Here is a 942-nt window from a genome sequence, read left to right as displayed (position 1 = left end):
CCATTTCCTCACCACCTACATAATTTTCAGGCCTCCTTTTTGGAGGATGGAGAGTGTTTCGCCATCTCTCCATCACAGACTGGAGGCATTTCTTGCAGATGTCTGGTAGTAGTATCAGACAGTTTTGCTCCAGCAGAGTGAATGCCTGGCATTTTGTTTTCAACCTTCCTGTTCTAATAGAGTCCAATAATTAAGCCACGCCCACTCCCTGGGAACTACTCCATGTTGCACCAGAACCTCATTATTCATGGGCTGCTAACAGTACATATTCCCCCCTTTATTTATAGAATAGTGTATGAAAATTCACGTGGACAGGAGAAGGTCGCTGGGCACCCTGCCTGCTTCTCTATGTAATAGGCTCCCTTCTACTGGTCATAATCAGTCAAGAGTCCAAACAGTGATTATGATCTTCCACATTCCTCAGAGCTGCTCTCTTCAGAAGTCACCTTGCAAATCTTGTTGACCAATTTGGAACCAAAAGAGAATGTAGTAACCTACCCTATCTAGAAAGCTGTTCTGTATATTTCCCCTAAAAAGACCATTGAAAATGCAAAAATAAACTGTAATAATCTGAACAATAAAGATTTAATTTAAAAAAAATTATGAGAACAATATATTCCGAAAAGAAAATGCAAAAACGGGGTCCCTTTTTTGTTTGTTTGTTTTGTTTTGCAGAAGCTCTACAAGAAAGCATGTCTAAAACCACAGATCTTCGCACAAACACAGACACACGTGCTCACACACATATGTCAGGATACAAGTATCTTATCAGTTATGTAGTTGAGAAAGCATGGAGAAAAGCTGGCAAGAGAAGATACGGAGATTTGATCAGTTAAAGATGTTGGGATGTTACAGTAATGGCATGGAAGTGGTTCCTGGTACATACACGTGGGCAGGCAGAGAATGATAAATCCCGAATACCAGAGAGAAAGAGTCAGGGGC

General features: G+C 40.9%; 1 protein-coding gene across 1 annotated transcript in view; it reads right to left on the bottom strand.

The window, feature by feature from the left end:
• Positions 1-26: 26 nt before the first annotated feature.
• The window catches only part of LOC102762398 (protein NDRG3-like), a 2,967-nt gene continuing 2,051 nt past the window's right edge, over positions 27-942 (bottom strand). The window contains 1 exon segment of the mRNA XM_015563408.1: positions 27-102. Coding sequence (XP_015418894.1) covers positions 27-102 — 76 coding nt within the window.

Source organism: Myotis davidii, unplaced genomic scaffold, assembly GCF_000327345.1.
Source record: "Myotis davidii unplaced genomic scaffold, ASM32734v1 scaffold471, whole genome shotgun sequence".
NCBI lineage: Eukaryota > Metazoa > Chordata > Mammalia > Chiroptera > Vespertilionidae > Myotis > Myotis davidii.
The sequence above is the reverse complement of the archived record's forward strand: the minus strand, read 5'-3'. Positions and strand labels throughout refer to the sequence as shown.